General features: G+C 41.4%; 3 protein-coding genes across 3 annotated transcripts; 1 reads left to right on the forward strand and 2 right to left on the reverse strand.

The window, feature by feature from the left end:
* Positions 1-6631: 6631 nt before the first annotated feature.
* LOC115376538 (uncharacterized) lies at positions 6632-8642 on the forward strand. The gene is made up of 3 exons (XM_030076195.1): positions 6632-6681; positions 6773-7138; positions 8185-8642. The coding sequence occupies exons 1-3, from the start codon at positions 6642-6644 to the stop codon at positions 8640-8642; spliced, it is 864 nt and encodes a 287-aa protein (XP_029932055.1). The 5' UTR covers positions 6632-6641.
* A 948-nt stretch (positions 8643-9590) lies between these two features.
* LOC115376539 (immunoglobulin lambda-1 light chain-like) lies at positions 9591-11327 on the reverse strand. The gene is made up of 5 exons (XM_030076197.1): positions 11262-11327; positions 10809-11153; positions 10172-10309; positions 9943-9974; positions 9591-9769 (listed from the first exon to the last, which is right to left on the reverse strand). Exons 2-5 carry the CDS (start codon positions 11143-11145, stop codon positions 9608-9610), a joined length of 669 nt encoding a protein of 222 aa, XP_029932057.1. The 5' UTR covers positions 11146-11153; positions 11262-11327; the 3' UTR covers positions 9591-9607.
* A 3728-nt stretch (positions 11328-15055) lies between these two features.
* On the reverse strand, positions 15056-17070 carry LOC115376285 (signal-regulatory protein beta-2-like). The gene is made up of 5 exons (XM_030075776.1): positions 17028-17070; positions 16558-16919; positions 16119-16452; positions 15489-15586; positions 15056-15091 (listed from the first exon to the last, which is right to left on the reverse strand). Exons 1-5 carry the CDS (start codon positions 17068-17070, stop codon positions 15056-15058), a joined length of 873 nt encoding a protein of 290 aa, XP_029931636.1.
* Between the last annotated feature and the right edge of the window lie 152 nt (positions 17071-17222).

Here is a 17222-nt window from a genome sequence, read left to right on the forward strand (position 1 = left end):
CATAAACCTGACAAAGGCTGAGGTTATGGATAGTGAAATGTACAATTGTGTATCATCAGCATATGAAGTGGCAGTATGGATTAAACAGTAATGGGGCTAGAACAGAGACTAGTTGGGACTGCACCACAAATGTTGGAATTGATAGCTGTCACAAAGTCACAAAAGTATCTCTCTGAAGCTGCCTGATTTTGAGACAACAGATGACCATAATGAGGAAAACAGTCACACCGCCCAGGATAACTGAAATCAGCCTCGCTATTTTGTCGGGAAATTCTACAACAACAACAACAACAAAAAAAAAAAAGAAAAAGAAAAAAAAAAGTGAAAAATATTGTCATTCACCTCTTCAACCAAATGACAAAATCAGTGAAAAAAGTCAATTTCATCTTGATTTTATTATGACTGTCCTGCAGAATAATTCTATTTTGAAAATGATTATTATTATTATTATTTTTTGTCTAAATGTTGTTCTAAGGTTCAGAATAAATCTGAAATCATGAGAGAGATAGCAGTTATGAATGGTAACCAAAAGACAAACAAGACTTCACAATGATCTTACCTTGAACTTTTAAAACTGTTGCACCGTTAATGTCTGTGTCCATCTAGTTACATCCCACAGATATAAAGGTCTGGGTCAGATGAAGCCTCTTGATCGATTTTGGGAAAAATGGTGACCTTTGACGTCATTTCAAATTCATTTCAATCCATTCCATTTTGAAAACCATCACAGAATGGTTCAGAGCAGGACTTGGATCTGTTGACCTTGCTGAACATGGCTGCAGGAGAGGGAGAGGGAGAAGTACTAATGCTGGTGCATGGCAATGTGGCTTCTTCACCTCGAACCTCCACAATTCTGAAACCTGGACACTGCTCCAGAATGAAGTTATCAATCCAGAGCACTTTACTGGTGAGATATTAGAGATACAGTTAATGCTGAAAATAATTTAATCAGTGCTTACTGAGGTGAGAGAGGTAAAGCTTTTACCAAGATACAGCTCATCATTGTGTGTGTGTGTGACTGTATCACTGTAGTGGCACTTAACGTAACTGTAGCTATGTGGCTGTAGTCAGGTTATTTTTAATCTATTTTTGCTTAAACTGACCATATAGATACTCTTGGAAAACTGGGTTTGGACAAAATCATAACCTCAAGAGTAAGAGAGTAAATAATATTTGAGACCGATTTATTCTTCATCTCTTGGCCCTTTTCAAGCTGAACCTTGAAAGATGCCACCACAAGTACCTTGTGGTCCTGCTGAAGGGCTCTGTTGACTGTAAGATCAGAGGTGTGAGTGGGAAGGTGTAAAAAAAGCCTGTCAGTCAAGCTTGGGTGACAGGCCAAGTATTTTCTTCTCTGGCGAAGTGGCTGCCTAGCACTACATCAATCTGCCTCCACACCATCACACTGTGGAGGAAAAATGAAAAATGATTTGTGATGTTTCCATTGTAGTCCAATCCGGTCAACAGGAATGCACATCTTGAAAACACAGAAATTTTCTTTGATCAGATCAGTATTATTCAAGAGAGCAGTCAGTGTTGAGAGAGCTGAAGGCCAGTCTTCCCGTGGTCGAAACCTTGCCTCTGGCTCAGTGCAGTGCTGTTTGCCACCGCAGTGGAAACTGGGAGAGGATAAAAAAGACTTGTTGCATTCCCTCATGTGCATCTAAGCACAACCAGTATGAGCAACTGAAATGCTGCTCTATATTTGAATTCAATTTTTGAGTGGATAGCAGAAACAGCGGAAACAACAAAAATGTTAGGAACTGCACTGCGTTTCAGAACCATGGACAGCGTCAGTCAGAGCCATATTGAATACTAACATTATCTGCATTTTGAGTCTTGTTGGTATAGTGTATAATTGTAGTAATTGTATTTTTCTGTAAATAATTTATATTGGCATTTAAAATGTTTAATTGCTGACAGCAGTAATAGCATTCTTCAAACCTTCTGTCCTGCAGGAGTGGCAAAGAAAGGTTTTGTGAGTTTGACACTGTAGAGGCCTTTCATTGTGTGGAGGTTTGCGCGTGTCACAGGATGCTTGGGTTTGAGCCTGCGCATCCTGTGACACAGGATGCTTAAAAAAGCTCGCCTTCAAAAAGCTGCTGAGACCCAACTTACATCTGAAAGGACCATACCAGTGATTCTGCTACAAACAGCTACAAAATCCAGCTGCAAAATGTGTGTACTGTTATGGCTGGTTGTTCAGGTTGTTCCAAATGCAGGACTCTAGGAGACAGGAATGTGAATTAAAGATCAAATTTATGCTGAGGTTATGGAGAGGTTGATGGTTGCAGGCGTTGAGGTGGATTTGTGTGTCCAGACATCACCAACCCTTTCTGCAGAGTCTACATCGTTACCACTGCATGGGTTGCTGTGGTAATGATGTAGGCACGAGTAACTGCTGTATCTACGCTGGTGATCCGGTTTTCCAACATGGAAGCATGAAATATGGCGATCCATCATCTCGCCCTCCAAACCAGAGCACTCACAAGTCGACTGTTCTCTGAGTTGTCCTCCATACTGCTCCACTAGTAGCAGCAGGGATCTTGCTCAGCCACTCTGAGGCACTTTCAGTCACTCTGGATTGGATATCATTGTTGTGTGTTGCGTTGCGCGTGACGAAAAAGGCAGTTCGAAATCCTCTTTAGTGGCCAGACGCATCTGCAGAAATCTGAGTGGAATCGCATTTCGCCAAAAGACGGATTTGGGCTGGCAGTCTGAACACAAAGGACACAGAGAACAGTGGAAAACAATAGGAAAGGCCAACAACTCTGATATCATTTTCCCTAACTTTTTATCCTACCACTCATTCCAATACAATATGCACTTTAACTTTCAGTGATGTCAATTTTTCAGTATTCCATCACTGTACTGCACTTCTTACTTTTCATGCTTTTAATTGAAGGTTGTGTTATGCACCTTATTGTGATAGACCACGCCCACCACCTCCCCTCCCTTTTTGCCAATTGATACAGGATTTAATATGCTCTTCCTTGCCCCATGACTAAGCTCTCTGCAAAATCTTGTGGCGTTATGAGAATCTATTTGTTAACTTACACACAACCCACCACATCTTTCTCTCTCATGTTTTCTCTTTCTACCTTTTTTCTATTTTTAATTAATCATTTTAATTGATCATTTTTTTTTTATTTGATTTATTTATTTATTTTTGTCTGTTTATTTATTCATTTACTCTATACAAATAAATGAAAACTTTGCAATGTACTTGAAAGAAACAGTCGTCGGGAATGATGAACTTTTTTATCATTGCAATAAAAAACAAAAGTTATCTACCTTGTTACGATACACCAGGCCCACAGTCATGCTCCAGCTCCTCCATGCCTCATGATGACCAAAAAAAAAAAAAAAAATTATAACCTTTTGAGATATCCTCAACTTAATGAACTTAATGAACATTTCCGTCTTTGAGTGGATGATGTCTTTGGTCCAGCTCCTCGACACACCAGAGGACACACAGTCTGATAATCAGACAAACATAAATTCCTGGTAAATACGAGCTGTTCATGTGACATTTCTCTGACTTCATAAGTTGACAGGATGAGTTTGAATCTCTCTTGGGGACTCAGTCTTTCCTCTCCCCTTGAAAATCTGTCTAGTGAAGACAAAACTGCCAAAAAAAGAGTGATGCTGTCCCCTGGCTGTGGTTCAGTGGTTGTGGCTGGATGTGAGACTGAGAGCACAGAACAGTTCTGGTTATTTATTTATTGGTATACTTTCTGTGTTGGTTTATTTTTAAAGGTACAGTTAGTGGTGTTTCTTGAGCAAAGTACTTACATTCACCAGCACACAGTTTGTTTGCTGCCTCTGCAGATTTTAACTTTGGTTGCTGTGAACCAGTCTAAATAAAATTGTAAAAATTGAATTGGAGGTACTGTGTCTGTAATACTTTTTGAGATGTTTTGTGTTGGAATATTAGTTTAGTAATACCCCAGTATGTATTATTGAATGATAATATGCTCTTTTTAGTATTGAACAGAAAGAGGCCTCCTGATGTTCACATAAGAGAATTTTAGTCACCGCTGAACTCTTGAAGTAGCTCGTGCCACTTTTTAGAGTCAAGTCACATGCTGCTGTCCATGCTGTTGTAAATTTGTTGTAAATTTGTAAATTGTAAATTTTTACAATTTTGACCCTTGAATGTCATGAAGCACCCTTTGGTTACACCATGGATCCACTTCATTTTGACACACTCGCTTTCAGGAATTTGTCTTAGAAATTCTGGCCAGCTACTTTGCTGGCCAGCTAGTTAACCAAATCAGTAACAACTGGAAACAAGAAATGGTGAGTAAACACTGAACATACTATATATATTATCGTGTGAAACCAAGTGACGCCTGCCTTGGACACCTGTGTTCGTTCCTGCAATTTTGTACCAATAAACACATGATGTGCATCTACCTCTTCAGCACCTTCTACTAAATCTGGTGACACCAGGGTCGAAGCAACTGCCTGTTTATTTTTCCCATGACGGCTCTGCCACGTCATAATCAGGCTTTTCCAACAGAAACCTGCCTTATTTCTGTGTTCGATCCCATGATTTCAAACAAACATACGCTTTACACATCAAACATGTTCAAACAAGGATTTGTCCCCACACTTTTAATTAAACATACATATGATACACATGTAATTTTTCAGCATTTTCTTCAGAATGTAACCCTGCCAGGGCTGGGGTAAGTTCACCTCTCCCCTCATCATGACAAGTTTCAAAAAGCCCGGCTCTGCCATGAGACAGTGTTTGAAACAGTGGTTTCTTTGTTGCACCGGAAGTTCTGAGACAAAGCGAATACAGAGGGCCCATCCCTCGCTGTCATGGAAAATAAGGTGACAATAACAGGGGTTTTCAGACTTCTTACTCAGAAGTCCACGTCTGCTCTCTATTCAAGGTCAGCGGTCCGCAGCGATTCGTGGTAACAAAATGACATTTAATGTTCTTTGAAGACCCGTCCTACCCTGCCTCTGATTGTTCCCACCCCTACAAAAACTCGCATACCGCCGCACTGGCTTCTCATTACTGTCATTTACGGTCATGCAAGTTTCTCTCCTTTCCTCTGCTCTCTGCGTTTCAAAGACAGCAGGGCTCAGCTTGGCAACAGCAACACACACACACACACACACAAAACATAACCTATATTCATAACATGAGATATGGGTTGGGATGTGGCAGACTTTGAGAAGTTCTGTTATATGAAATTTAGTTTTTTTTCTCCTTTTGCTCACTTCCTGGAGCAACAGCATCAGCACCATGTAGGACAAAAAAAAAACAAAAAAAAAAAACGGCTGGTCTTGCAAGACATCACATTAGTTTGACTCCCAGCTGAAGTAGTCCTTTGAGCGCCGACAGATGTGGTTTCGCTGTAACGTGCTCTTTATGCTTACCAACATGCTTGTTTACTTGACCAGAGGCATCACTCATCCAGCGCGCGTCTCACAGGAAATAAGTGACTACCGGAGTTCTCATGCATTCTCTGATTCAAGTTTGTGGCATTTGCACCAGCTATTCAAAAACACTACAACTTGCTCACGATGGCAAATCCAGTGTTTATTTGGTTGTATTTAGTATTAAGTTGTATTCAGTAGTTTGCTGGAATGACTGACGCATGCAAGGCCGGTTCATATTCATGTCATCTGTTTTCTTGCAACACTGAGGCGGCTGTTCCTGTCAGTATTGCCACAGGAAGTGAAGTGTCTAAACCCCCCTGCTGTGGTCAATGTCTGAGCAAAGCAACACGGCAGGACAAGGTAGAGATGCATTAAACAAACTCATGAACAGGAACACCTGCCCCCCCCCACTCAAACACACACTTGGGTTTACTGTCTTTGTGAGGACATTGTATTGACTTACATTCATTCTCTACTGCCTTTCCCTAATCTTAGTTATAACCAACTTAGCCTTTTTCCTTTGTGAGGACCACATAAACTGTCCTCACAGCCTGAGCTGTCTTCTGCACAGAACAGGCTGTTTCTCAAAAGTTGGTCCTAACAAATATAGGAAAACACACACACACACACACACACACACACACACACACACACAGAAATGTCAAATGTAAAACCTGCTTGCACCCGACTGAAACTCCCCATTCACCTTAGGTTCATGCTACATGTCTTGTGCCTTCACCTGTACGGTGCGCATCAAAACGACACGTTTAGAAATGACATTTTTATATTTTTAACACCACAATCTGATCTGAGAAACACTTCAGGAGAGGCTGCTCCTTGAAGAGAGGAAAGGGTTTAGATGTGAACGTCAGAGATGTAGGACATTTCAGTCCATTCGCTCTCAAAATGCGCCTGTGGTGAGTGCAGCTCGCCACAGGCCGGTTTCAACATGCCTGTATTTTTTAAGAAAAATAAAAACCCCTCAAATGTCTTTGCTTCAAAATTTTTTTTATGTAGTAATACATGAGAGCAACCATCTTTAGCATGAGAGTCGTCAAATAGCTTTTTACACATATTTATTCACTTGTTGCTACTGAGTCCTAAACGGATGTTAAAAATCAAGTGTCAGCACTTCTGGCACTCTTACCACCCGATCACATATCCTCACTTGAGAGGTGTTGCTGGTTTTTAGTCCTCAGAGCGTACTGGGTCTTGAGAACATTAACACCTCTGAGAAGATGGATGTACATATGGTGATGCTTTTTCTCTTGGGAACATGTAAGTTAAACCCTGAAGCCACCAACTTTAAAGAGTAAACCTTCAATAAAAAAAATATTTTTATGTTCATCATGACATGTTTTTGCCTTAGTTGTTAGGTCAGCGGTGGCCCAGTCTTCAGCAGTGACACAGGACAGCGGGATGATATCAGTCAGTGTTGGGGACAACGTGACGATACATTGCTTCTATCAAAGCAACGTGGCGGTGCACTTCTCCTGGTACCGGCAGACCTTTGGAGGCACACCGAAGCTCCTGTCCACCATTTACAAGTACGATCAAACGGCCAAGATGTTCAACAGGATGGAAAAGAACCCCCGCTTCTCTGTGCTAAAGGATGAAGGGATAAATCATTTACAAATCTCTGACGTCCAGGCGTCTGATTCAGCTACATACTTCTGTGGTAGTTCACACTCCAACGTGGTGGAATTTGGAGAGGGAGTCTTTCTCAGTGTCAAAGGTACTATGCCCTTTCCTGCCTGTTAGAGTTTGGATCAGATTGGTCACTTACATTCCATGCAGTGTGATCACAGAGGTTTCTTATCATGTTGATTCAACCGAGTGTAAAAAATAACACAATTCACATAGTGCTAGTATTATGTAAGTCATCCCCATCTGGGTTTATTTTGCACTTTGCTACAGTTTCAAACACTGTCCTCAGACCGATACGAGCTCTATGAGTGGACAAAATGTCAGCTCCAAAACACAAAAATCTGCTGTGCTGCAGTCAGATTAAGTCAGGATTAATGAAAACACAATTAGTATCAGTGGCAATAGTGCCATGAAACTAGTGCCTCATGTGAGGACCACTTTTATGTACAAATTCAATCTTAAACTATAGTCCCCAGAATGTAAAGTAATGATTTTAAAACTTACTTGTACCTAACTCTGCTAATATTTATTTATTTTAAAATTATGTGCTGAGGCTCATAATGACTGTGGATGTGAAATATGGCATAATAAAGTCATTCAATAGCTTTATGATGCCGGTTTGTACATCAAGGCAGGGCCGAGAAACATTCTGTGATGAAACAGCGTCTGTATTGATCACACTTTTGAGATACATGTACATTTTGTTTGTTGTATTATTTGTCAGTTTGTATTTATGTGTATGATAACTGGTTGTAATGCAGTGACATTTGAGTACAAAGAGCAACTACCCACTGGGAGAATAAAGTATGCCCTATTTTATGCTATCTATTAATTCACAAGTCTCACAGATGCACACTCATTTATAAACAGGTGGAATTCATCATATTTATGAGTGACTTAGGAAGATTTCAAACAATTTGTGAATCTGATGTGGCAGAATGTACAAGCCCGCCTCATGAAAAAAAAAAAAAAAAAAAAATAAATAAAATGAAAAATATGAAGATGTTCCTGCATGAAGCCCATTGTCATCTTTCACCAATGTCAAGTATTAAAGAGGACAAGCAGTAGTGAGAAGTATTTGATAACTGCTTTAGTACCAGTTAAACAATTCCCCTGACCATTTGTCTCTTTTAGGACTCAGCAACAGAGCGATTATCCAAGAGTCGGCGTCAGAGTCTGTCCACACGGGAGACTCTGTGACTCTCAGGTGTACAGTAGAAATGGAGACTTGTGCTGGAGAGCACAGTGTGTACTGGTTCAGACACGGATCTCACCCAGGAATCCTTCACGGCCATGGGCCTCAGTGCACAGAGCGCCCTGCACCCGGTCCTCCCTCACAGAGCTGCGTTTACCATTTGCAGAAGAGCAACCTGAGCTCCTCTGATGCCGGGACGTACTATTGTGCTGTGGCTTTGTGTGGGGAGATGCTGTTCGGCAATGGGACCAAGCTGGACATTATAGATGAGGTTGAAGCGCTGACGGCACAGATGAGAATCTTTGTCTCTCTGTCCATCACGAGGAGTGGGATTCTCTTGTTCTTTTTAACCATTTGTTTCTTGGTTTATGTCACTAGTAGTTGGCCCTACAAGTGATGCAGAGTCCGGTTTTGGTAGCATTTGATGTTCAGGTTAAGGAAATCAAAAATCATGAACTTAAATGTGATTTTATATTTTTATTACAGCTGAAATAAAAAATGAAAGCAATTATACAGAAGAGAATTTATGATGATGTAACACAGTTCAATTGTGCTGATCTTGTGTATTATTATGTACTTTGACTGACTTTGACAATAAACTGCAATGTTTGTGTCCAAATAAAAGGTTATTTGCAGTATGATACTTCTAGAGGGAAAAAAATATATAAATAAAACAGACAGCAAAGTTGAATGTATCACTCTAAGCACCTTAACTGGCTTTATTGAAACATAAAAGAATACTAAAATATTAGAAAACTGGATTACCTACTGATATTGTTATTATTATGAAGCTGACAGTAAAGCTGCACAGGCAAGACTGTTCTTGTAAAAATACACCCATCCTGTCAATCTAAATCAAAAGTTTAGCTGGGACACCAAAGCCCCCCCCCCCGTGGGTCAGTGCCTTCACGTTCCCATTCATCCATTCATTTTCTATTTCCTTTCTTACTTCTATTCATTATTTATGCACACTTAATGTTCATTATTGTAATTGTATATTCTTTATTGTATATAGGATTCTATATAGGAGTGTACATATATTCTTTCTATTTTTATTTCTATTTTTATCCATTTTACTTGCATAGTGCTGGAGTTGTCACCATTGCATTTCACTGCTACTGTACTTGTACATTCATGCATGTGACAAATAAAAATCTTGAATCTTGCCCCTGCTCAGAGCTACAAAGGTGTGAAGCTGTCTCGTACACTAAGAATGTGTGACCCAGAGGCTCTTGTGTCTGCATCTCACAAAAGATATGGTAAACAGCTCCATGGTCATACTGAAACCTCTTCATGTACAAGTCTACTACAAATATGCATTTCATATGAATTCTCCCTCATTGTGGCCCTCTTCCCAGCACACTAAATGTATCCGTACTGGTCACGGCATCTAACCTCAGAATAAAGCACAGCATCTGCGCTGTGTTTGGCTTTGGCTGTCCTGGAGTGTTTGGCGTTGGCTGTCCTGGAGGAGGAGCTTCTGGAAGCCAAACTCACTGCTGCATAGTTAACATCATCACCAGTCTGAGACAGACAGAGAGGGAGATACAGTATTACAGACTTGATCTGTCAGTATGACACAGACAGATGGGGTGGAGCATAAAGAGATCACTAAGATAGGCTAAGAGCTTTGGCTAGAAATCAATTGTTGGTAGGCCTAATAATAAAATAATAACAATAATAAAGAATTGCATTACCTGGTTTCCTTCAGAGGATCTACCAGTTTTCCCTGCAGACAGAGTAAAAATAGTTACTGTATGCTACTTGCCATGCAACAGAATATAACAAAATACATCTCACTGCTTCAGACAGACGCATACAGGTAAGCATGTTGGACACACACGCCGTGCGTGGCAACTGCGTGCGCGTTGCGTTGAGTGTCCACAGAACCATAATCCGGCCTTTAGAATGCATAGTTTGTTGTACCTGTTGAATGTTTGCACCGGCAATTGCAAAGTGTCCATACAAGGAGTAGAAACGCTGCCATCCCAAAAATGACAGTTGAACAAGCCAGTGCAACGACAGTTGAGTCCAGATGAGATGGTGGGGTCGGGATCGAGTTTCCTGAAGACCAAGGAGAACAAGTAAACAGCACTGTGAGATACTGAATATAAAAGTGGGCTATCCACAAGTTGAAAGAAAGAAAGAAAGAAAGAAAGAAGGAAGGAAAGAGACACATCTTATAGATAGTCTCCTTGCATGACAGCAGACATATAATCATGTGAGGAACAGAAAAAGTGACTGTTAATGTAAGTCTGAGTGTAAAAATCACAGATTTACAGAAACACCATTAGAGTTAAATCATCATTTCTAGACAGTTTTGCACAGACATACCAGAGTCATATCAGCTCTCTGTGTGGACACACAACTTGCTGAATAACACTCCAGGTGATCGCCACGGAAAACTCATATGTGTTTTTAAGTTCTTAGAAAAATTTAATTTGGTACGCTGCCATTGAGGATTATCTATATGTTTTTAATGATCAAATTATCAACAATTTTTTGTCATTATACAAAATCCCCAAAGAAACTGCTTTACTTATCTTTAGTTTTAATGTCTTACCTTTAATATAAAGCTCGGTTCCATTTCCAAACAGTGTCTCCCCACATGAAGCCACAACACAGTAGTAGGTTCCAGCATCGTCAGAGCTCAGGTTCTGCTTGGGAAGCTTGTAGACACAGCTAGTTTGTGGAGAGCCGCTCTCAGTGTTCTTGCAGCTCTCACTCTTATTTCCAGAGGAGTAAATCACTTCAGGACCATAACTTTCTGAGCTTTTCAGCCAGAAGACACTAGTGTGTTCCCCTCCACAGTCAGCAGTGTGAACAGAGCAGCTGAGAGTGACAGAGTCTCCTGGCTGGACTGACTCAGACTCTGGCTGCTGAACAACAGAGACTTTCATCTTCGTATCTTGGGAGGGAAAACAAACAAATTGTTATGACTCACATCATGTTCATATTCATGATAATTTACTGTAGGATGTTAAAGCCTTAATGGTATTCTGAGCAGGTAAAATACCTTTTAGCTGCAAAAAGGTTCCTGATCCAAAATCAATGAAGTCTGCATATACAACTCCACAGTAGTAAGTGCCGATGTCCCCCCGTGTTGTAGTCGATATGTGCAAATCAGTTCTGATACCGTCCAAATTTACTGAATAACGTTTATTATATTGGTTAAACTGAGAGCCAAATGAAAATTTTCCGTTTTTGTCTATTTTTGCCACGAGTTGTTGTCTCCTCCCTGTCGTTACTCTGTACCACACTCTATTTCTCACGACACTCTTTATCTGACATTCAATAGTAACTGAGTCTCCGAGCTCCGCAGTTTGGACAGAAACAGGCTGAGAGATGTCAGTGAACTGTGCCACACCTGAAACAAACAGAAAAGCAGGAAACCTAAATCATAAAAATCACATATGTATAGATATTTATATGTAGAATCATAAGAATATGTGAGGAGTGGAAAGTTGCCACTTACACAGATGACAGAGGAGGAAAACAGCTGGAAAGTAGATGATCATCTTCCCTGCTTCTAACTCCATCATCTGACCTGCTTGTTCTCCACAGCAGCTCTGACTGACTGAAACCACAGCAGACTCATCAGATTCAATGCCCACCTCATGTCAAATCTGTCAAGCGTCTGATTGGTTGATCATGTTCTTGTTGCAGAGTACCTGATTGGCTGCTGAGTGGATGAAATCAGTTGGTTAGCAGTGGAAAAAAAAAAAAAAACAAACATGATCATGACCTTATGTGAGCAACCGTGCCACCAGAATTTAACTTTGTATCGTTAATGAAGCGTCTCCAAGCCCCGCCCTCTGCATTGAGATGAAGTGACAGTCATCATCTGTGTGAGAGTCATCAAAAACAGAATGTCAGTCAGCCATGTTTGGCTGTTCACTCCCTCACAGGCGCTGCCCTGTCCTATGTGAAGCCAGTCTAGACTGTTAATGTGCATTATCTTGTGTGTGACTGACCAGACTGAGCCCAGTCCAGGAACACACACACACACACACACACACACACACACACACATACACACACACACACAGCATGTGTGTATAAAATGTGAGCACTCAAATTAAAAGGATGGGTGTGCTGTCAACAAAAGTTGTTACCATTGTGTTGTTGTTTAGGGGAGTGCGGGGTAGAAACTAATGCGGGGTAAGTTGTAACACGGACTTTTAAGGTAGTTGCACAAAGTCAACCGGCACGTGCTTCTGGTTAGTTCGTCACATGATCGTAAGAGAGCTCAGCGCAAATTTTGGGGGGAATTGGCTGCATTTTTGAGGAGATATGTGTAAAAGTGTGTTTTTACCACCAAGTAAGTAATTTACCCCACCTGTGGGGTAAATTGTAACATTTCTCTTCTTCCACTTAGGGTGAAATTCCACGGAAATGGTAGGTTCTAGAAACAAAGTTAAAGTGTTCATTTGTAGCAGGGATGTGTATGTTGCTTGTATTAAAAAATGAGTTCTCTAACTCCTACATATCCTACATTTTTTTGCCTTTGGCCTGAAACATTAGGTTCTACCCCTCGCTCCCCTACATATGAGCACTCTGGCCCTCACCCAGCTTGGCTGAAAAAAAGGAAAAAAAAAAAAAAAAACATGCCTGATGGAGAATCTAGACCTTTTCATTTCATAACATACCTTTATTTTATGGATTTTAGTTTCTGGCCAGTCACACACAAGATAATGCACATTAACAGTCTAGACTGGCTTCACATAGGACAGGGCAGCGCCTGTGAGGGAGTGAACAGCCAAACATGGCTGACTGACATTCTGTTTTTGATGACTCTCAGACAGATGATGACTGTCACTTCATCTCAATGCAGAGGGCGGGGCTTGGAGACGCTTCACTTAACTATACAAATTTAAATCCTGGTGGCACGGTTGCTCACATAAGGTCATGATCATATGTTTTCAAGTCCCATCAGGACCGGTCGGGTCTCCACACTCCATTGAGGGCACAGGCACACATGTTTGAAACTGTGGTCATAATGCAGGCTTCTGACAGCACAAGGTGTGTTTCATGTCTCAGTCAGCTCTCATCTGTGAACTAACTGAGAGCTATCTGTTCTTAGGAAGCTGTAAAAAACTCTTTTCTGGGTTTGTGGTGTGGGTGTGCTATCAGCAAAAGTTTTGCCATTGTGTTGAGGTTGATGTATGAGCGCTGATGAGTATTTATATCTATAAGGCCATAAAATATGTGTGTGATGAAATGGGATGGTCAACATCCTGCTTCAGATCTTTGAGGCGTGTTTTTTTTTTTTTCCGATGAGCTGCATGAGGGCTGTGGTCATAATGCAGGCTTCTGACAGCACAAGGTGTGTCTCATGTCTCAGCTCTCATCTGTGAACTGCTAACCTCAAGGAAGCTGTAAAAAAGCAGCTTTCTTCTGTGAGTTTGTGCTGTGCTGTGAGCATGTCCATAACAAACAAGCTGAAAAGTCTAGCAGGTATTTACTTCTACAAAGTGTTGGAAGGAAGTTTTCATTGTGTGATTAAAGCAAGAGACTGAGTGTGGCCTGTTTCTGTGAGTGACTATTAAACATGTACAAACTGCACAGTCAGTGATGAAGAGTCGGCTTTGTGAAAAAGTGGCACATGTCATGTTTTTGGTCAGTGAAGCACAAAGACACAGAGACAGAGAGGTTGCAGCTCTTCCAGTGCACATGCTGTTCATTTTATTTTATTTTCTGCTTATTTTCCATTAATACAAAGGGCTCTATTTTCACAGACCGGGTGAGGCGAGGGTGCAGCGCAGCTGCGCTTCACCAACTGGGTGTGGCCAAGTGGATTTTGCGATTTTGGCACGCCGTGCACTGTGGCGCAAGTACTCTGCTGTTCCTCCTACCGGCGCAAGGGAGGAGAGAAGGCGTGGAGTGGGTTTGACACAGCCGATTCACTTTAAACCAATCAAATGAGCCCCTGTCCTTGCCTTTAAAATGCACTGGGCGAAGACGTAATGAAAGTTTACACAATCGACATGGAGGACTGCTGCAGCAGGCGGAGCGGAGCCGGTGTAGTGGAAGTTTGGCTGACTGGTGCGCAGTGCGCACACGTCACCAAAACCTCACAGTCAGGTTTCCAGAATGTCATGCACATTAACAATGCAAGAAATACCCACAAAAACCACTATTCAATGCTACAGTCTCAATCAGCACATAAATGTATCTCCATATGGACTGTCCCGTCACAACTGATGTCAGATCAAAGGAGATTGGCACCGTTTGTGCTGATTGTGAGGTTTGGTGACGTGTGCGCACTGCGCACCAGTCAGCCAAACTTCCACTACACCGGCTCCGCTCCGCCTTGCGCTGAAAGTAGATGTGGTTTCAGGTGGCGAGCTTTGGGCGCACCTCGGCGAAGCTTTTTGGCATGAAAATGTCACTGCACCAAGCTGAATCTGTTTACACCTCCCCCTGCTGCAACGCCACTCCCATCTCAGCGCACGTCAGTCTGTGAAACTACCAAACTGTGCGCCCCTGGGGTTGTGCTGATCCAAAATAGCTCTGCACGGGGTTCGCCTCACTGTGCCACCCTGCGCTGTGCCGGGAAAATAGAGCCCATATTCTCTCTACAGCCTCCAGCAGCACCTCAGAGATGTGAACTGCAAAGCTGTATCTTCAGTCACAGTGAAAAAGTGCTGGCTGGCATGTTCATATTTGACAAAGTAAAGCTCATGACAGAAAGGTCTTTGGTCATATTTTAACATTCTTCATGTCAGAGAGTCAACAGAAGAGATGCATTTCATAAAAACAACTTCCTCCTAATCCAGTGTCCTCTGTTCTTCTTCATTGTGTCCCTCTTCACTGAAGCAGACCTCTCAGTGTCTCAGACGGTACCTGACCTCAGAAACAAACAGAGGGTCTGTGCTGTGTTGCACAGCAGCTGTCCTGGAGGAGGAGCTTCTGGGAGCCAAACTCACTGCTGGGTAGTTAACCTCATCACCAGGCTGAGACGGACAAAGATGGAAATAGAAGAGATTTGGGTAGAAATCAATTGTTGGTAATAATAAAATAATAACAATATAAATAATAAAGAATTGCATTACCTGGTTGCCTTCAGAGGATCTACCACTTTTCCCTGAAGACAGTAAAAATAATTACTGTATGTTACTTGCCACAGAATATAACAAAATACATCTCACTGCTTCGGATACACACATACAGGTAAGCATTAGAATGCATAGTTTGTTGTACCTGTTGAATGTTTGCACCGGCAATTGCAAAGTGTCCATACAAGGAGTAGAAACGCTGCCATCCCAAAAATGACAGTTGAACAAGCCAGTGCAACGACAGTTGAGTCCAGATGAGATGGTGGGGTCAGGATAGAGTTTCCTGAAGACCAAGGAGAACAAGTAAACAGCGCTGTGAGATATTGAATATTAAAGTGGGATATCCACAAGTTGAAAGAAAGAAAGAATGAAGAAAGAAAGAAAGAAAGAAAGAAAGAAAGAAAGAAAGAGACACATCTGATGGATAGTCTCCCTGCATGACAGCAGACATATAATCATGTGAGAAACACAGAAAAATCTACTGTTAATGTAAGTCTGAGTGTAAAAATCACAGATTTGCAGAAACACCATGAAAGTGAAATCATCATTTCTAGACAGTTTTGCACAGACACACCAGAGTCATATCAGCTCTCTGTGTGTGGACACACAACTTGCTGAATAACACTCCAAGTGATCGCCACTGAAAACTTCAATTTGTGATTAAATTATTAAATAAATTTGATTTATTGTACAACCATTGAGGATTATCTGTATGTTTTTAATGATAAAATCATCAACTAATTTTATCTAATCACAGTCATTGTACAGAATCCCAAAAGAAACTGCTTTATGTATCTGTAGTTTTAATGTCTTACCTTTAATATGAAGCTCGGTCCCATTTCCAAACAGTGTCTCCCCACATGAAGCCACAACACAGTAGTAGGTTCCAGCATCGTCAGAGCTCAGGTTCTGCTTGGGAAGCTTGTAGACACAGCTAGTTTCTGGAGAGCCGCTCTCAGTCCTCTCACAGCTCTCACTCTTATTTCCAGCTAAAATGATTTGTGGACCAGAACTTTCTGAGCTTTTCAGCCAGAAGACACTGGTGTGTTCCCCTCCACAGTCACCAGTGTGAACAGAGCAGCTGAGAGTGACAGAGTCTCCTGGATGGACTGACTCAGACTCTGGCTGCTGAGCAACAGAGACTTTCATCTTCGTATCTTGGGAGGGGAAACAAACAAATTGTTATGACTCACATCATGTTCATATTCATGATAATTTACTGTAGGATGTTAAAGCCTTAATGGTATCCTGAGCAGGTAAAATACCTTTTAGCTGCAAAAAGGTTCCTGATCCAAAATCAATGAAATCTGCATATACAACTCCACAGTAGTAAGTGCCGATGTCCCCCCGTGTTGCATACCACATGTGCAAATCAATTCTGACACCGTCCAATTTTACTGAATAAAGTTTATTATATTGGTTAAACTGAGAGCCAAATGTAATTGTTCCCTTTTTGTCTATTTTTGCCACGAGCTGTAATTTCCTCCCTGTTGTTGCTCTGTACCACACTCTAGTTTTCACAACACTATTTATCTGACATTCAATAGTAACTGAGTCTCCGAGCTCCGCAGTTTTGACAGAAACAGGCTGAGAGATGTCAGTGAACTGTGCCACACCTGAAACAAACAAAGCAGGAAACCCAAATCATAAGAAATCACATATTTATATAGATATTTATATCTAGAATCATAAGAATATGTGAGGAGTGGAAAGTTGCCACTTACACAGATGACAGAGGAGGAAAACAGTTGGAAAGTAGATGATCATCTTCCCTGCTTCTAACTCCATCATCTGACCTGCTTGTTCTCCACAGCAGCTCTGACTGACTGAAACCACAGCAGACTCATCAGATTCAATGCCCACCTCATGTCAGATCTGTCAAGTGTCTGATTGGTTGATCATGTTCTTGTTGCAGAGTA

The sequence above is a fragment of the Myripristis murdjan genome, chromosome 18, assembly GCF_902150065.1.
Source record: "Myripristis murdjan chromosome 18, fMyrMur1.1, whole genome shotgun sequence".
NCBI lineage: Eukaryota > Metazoa > Chordata > Actinopteri > Holocentriformes > Holocentridae > Myripristis > Myripristis murdjan.

What these genes read in the sequence shown, in the direction of transcription:
- LOC115376285 (XM_030075776.1), bottom strand. Translation starts at nt 17,070, where the DNA reads ATGATCATCTACTTTCCAACTGTTTTCCTCCTCTGTCATCTGT. An exon ending in TTTCCTCCTCTGTCATCTGT is followed by an intron (nt 16,920 to 17,027) that starts GTAAGTGGCAAC and finishes TGTTTGTTTCAG; the next exon opens with GTGTGGCACAGTTCACTGAC. An exon ending in GACCGAGCTTCATATTAAAG is followed by an intron (nt 15,587 to 16,118) that starts GTAAGACATTAA and finishes CTTGGTCTTCAG; the next exon opens with GAAACTCTATCCTGACCCCA.
- LOC115376539 (XM_030076197.1), bottom strand. Translation starts at nt 11,145, where the DNA reads ATGAAAGTCTCTGTTGTTCAGCAGCCAGAGTCTGAGTCAGTCCAGCCA. An exon ending in AACCGAGCTTTATATTAAAG is followed by an intron (nt 10,310 to 10,808) that starts GTAAGACATTAA and finishes CTTGGTCTTCAG; the next exon opens with GAAACTCGATCCCGACCCCA. An exon ending in CCGGTGCAAACATTCAACAG is followed by an intron (nt 9,975 to 10,171) that starts GTACAACAAACT and finishes CTCTGTCTGCAG; the next exon opens with GGAAAACTGGTAGATCCTCT.
- LOC115376538 (XM_030076195.1), top strand. Translation starts at nt 6,642, where the DNA reads ATGGATGTACATATGGTGATGCTTTTTCTCTTGGGAACAT. An exon ending in GCTTTTTCTCTTGGGAACAT is followed by an intron (nt 6,682 to 6,772) that starts GTAAGTTAAACC and finishes TTTTTGCCTTAG; the next exon opens with TTGTTAGGTCAGCGGTGGCC. An exon ending in AGTCTTTCTCAGTGTCAAAG is followed by an intron (nt 7,139 to 8,184) that starts GTACTATGCCCT and finishes TGTCTCTTTTAG; the next exon opens with GACTCAGCAACAGAGCGATT.